The sequence below is a fragment of the Penaeus monodon genome, chromosome 30 (genome assembly GCF_015228065.2).
Source record: "Penaeus monodon isolate SGIC_2016 chromosome 30, NSTDA_Pmon_1, whole genome shotgun sequence".
Classification (NCBI taxonomy): domain Eukaryota; kingdom Metazoa; phylum Arthropoda; class Malacostraca; order Decapoda; family Penaeidae; genus Penaeus; species Penaeus monodon.
The window spans coordinates 9,969,521-9,970,349 of NC_051415.1; the positions used below are offsets into that span (position 1 = coordinate 9,969,521).

At 33.4% G+C, this 829-nt stretch overlaps 1 protein-coding gene across 1 annotated transcript in view; it reads left to right on the forward strand.

Annotated features, from left to right (window-relative positions):
• Positions 1-829, forward strand: part of LOC119592509 (ATPase ASNA1 homolog) — a 14,858-nt gene that overhangs the window by 3,507 nt on the left and 10,522 nt on the right. Inside the window, 1 exon segment of the mRNA XM_037941358.1 lies at positions 506-656. Within this exon segment, the coding sequence (XP_037797286.1) occupies positions 506-656 (151 nt within the window).

The following is an 829-nucleotide window of genomic DNA, read 5'->3' on the forward strand; positions in this document are numbered from 1 at the left end:
GGTCACTGGTAATTTATCCCTATGTTCATTTATACACAAATGATAGGTTTTGCTAAACATTTGCACATCTTCTGTACAGATGTTCATTAATTAAAATCTGGTTGTATTGGTAGAAAGACCATGAACGTGTACAGAGAGCATTGAGGGTGATTTCTCGATTTTGTTTTTGTTTATTTCTAATGAATGTAATAAGACATGCCAATTTTTGTTTTCAGTAATAGCTTCAGCTTCATCCATAATCTATAATGTAGATTGAAAAAAATTATTTTTGACATAATGTCATATCCTGTTTGTGTAACCATAAAAAAAAAATGGTCACAAAATATGTACAGTGATATTGTCAAAATATACAACAATTAAGAAAATCTATAAGACCAAAATTTTTTAGACCAGTTATTTAATATTTCCCCCTTGCCTACCATGTGAATATCCCTTTAGAAGAAATTTTAAAATCACTGAAATGCATATGCACAAAAAGACACTGATCAGGAGACATTATCCTCAGGCTTGTCCAAGGGATGAACTTCAGCGTGGTTGTGTTTGACACGGCTCCCACAGGGCACACACTCCGCCTCCTCTCCTTCCCACAGGTGATTGAGAAATCTCTTGGCAAGCTGCTAAGACTCAAGAACCAAATTAGTCCTTTTGTAAACCAGGTGAGTTTTTATTTTTGTTGGTATTATTTTTATAAGGAAGCTCTATGAATAGGTTGTAGGCCTGTTTCTTCTGATATTAAACCACATTCGTATCAACATTTATATTTTGTGAATTCTTTTTTCATCAACTCTTGGCTTCAAAAATTACCTTTTTCATCTCAGTCTTCTGATAA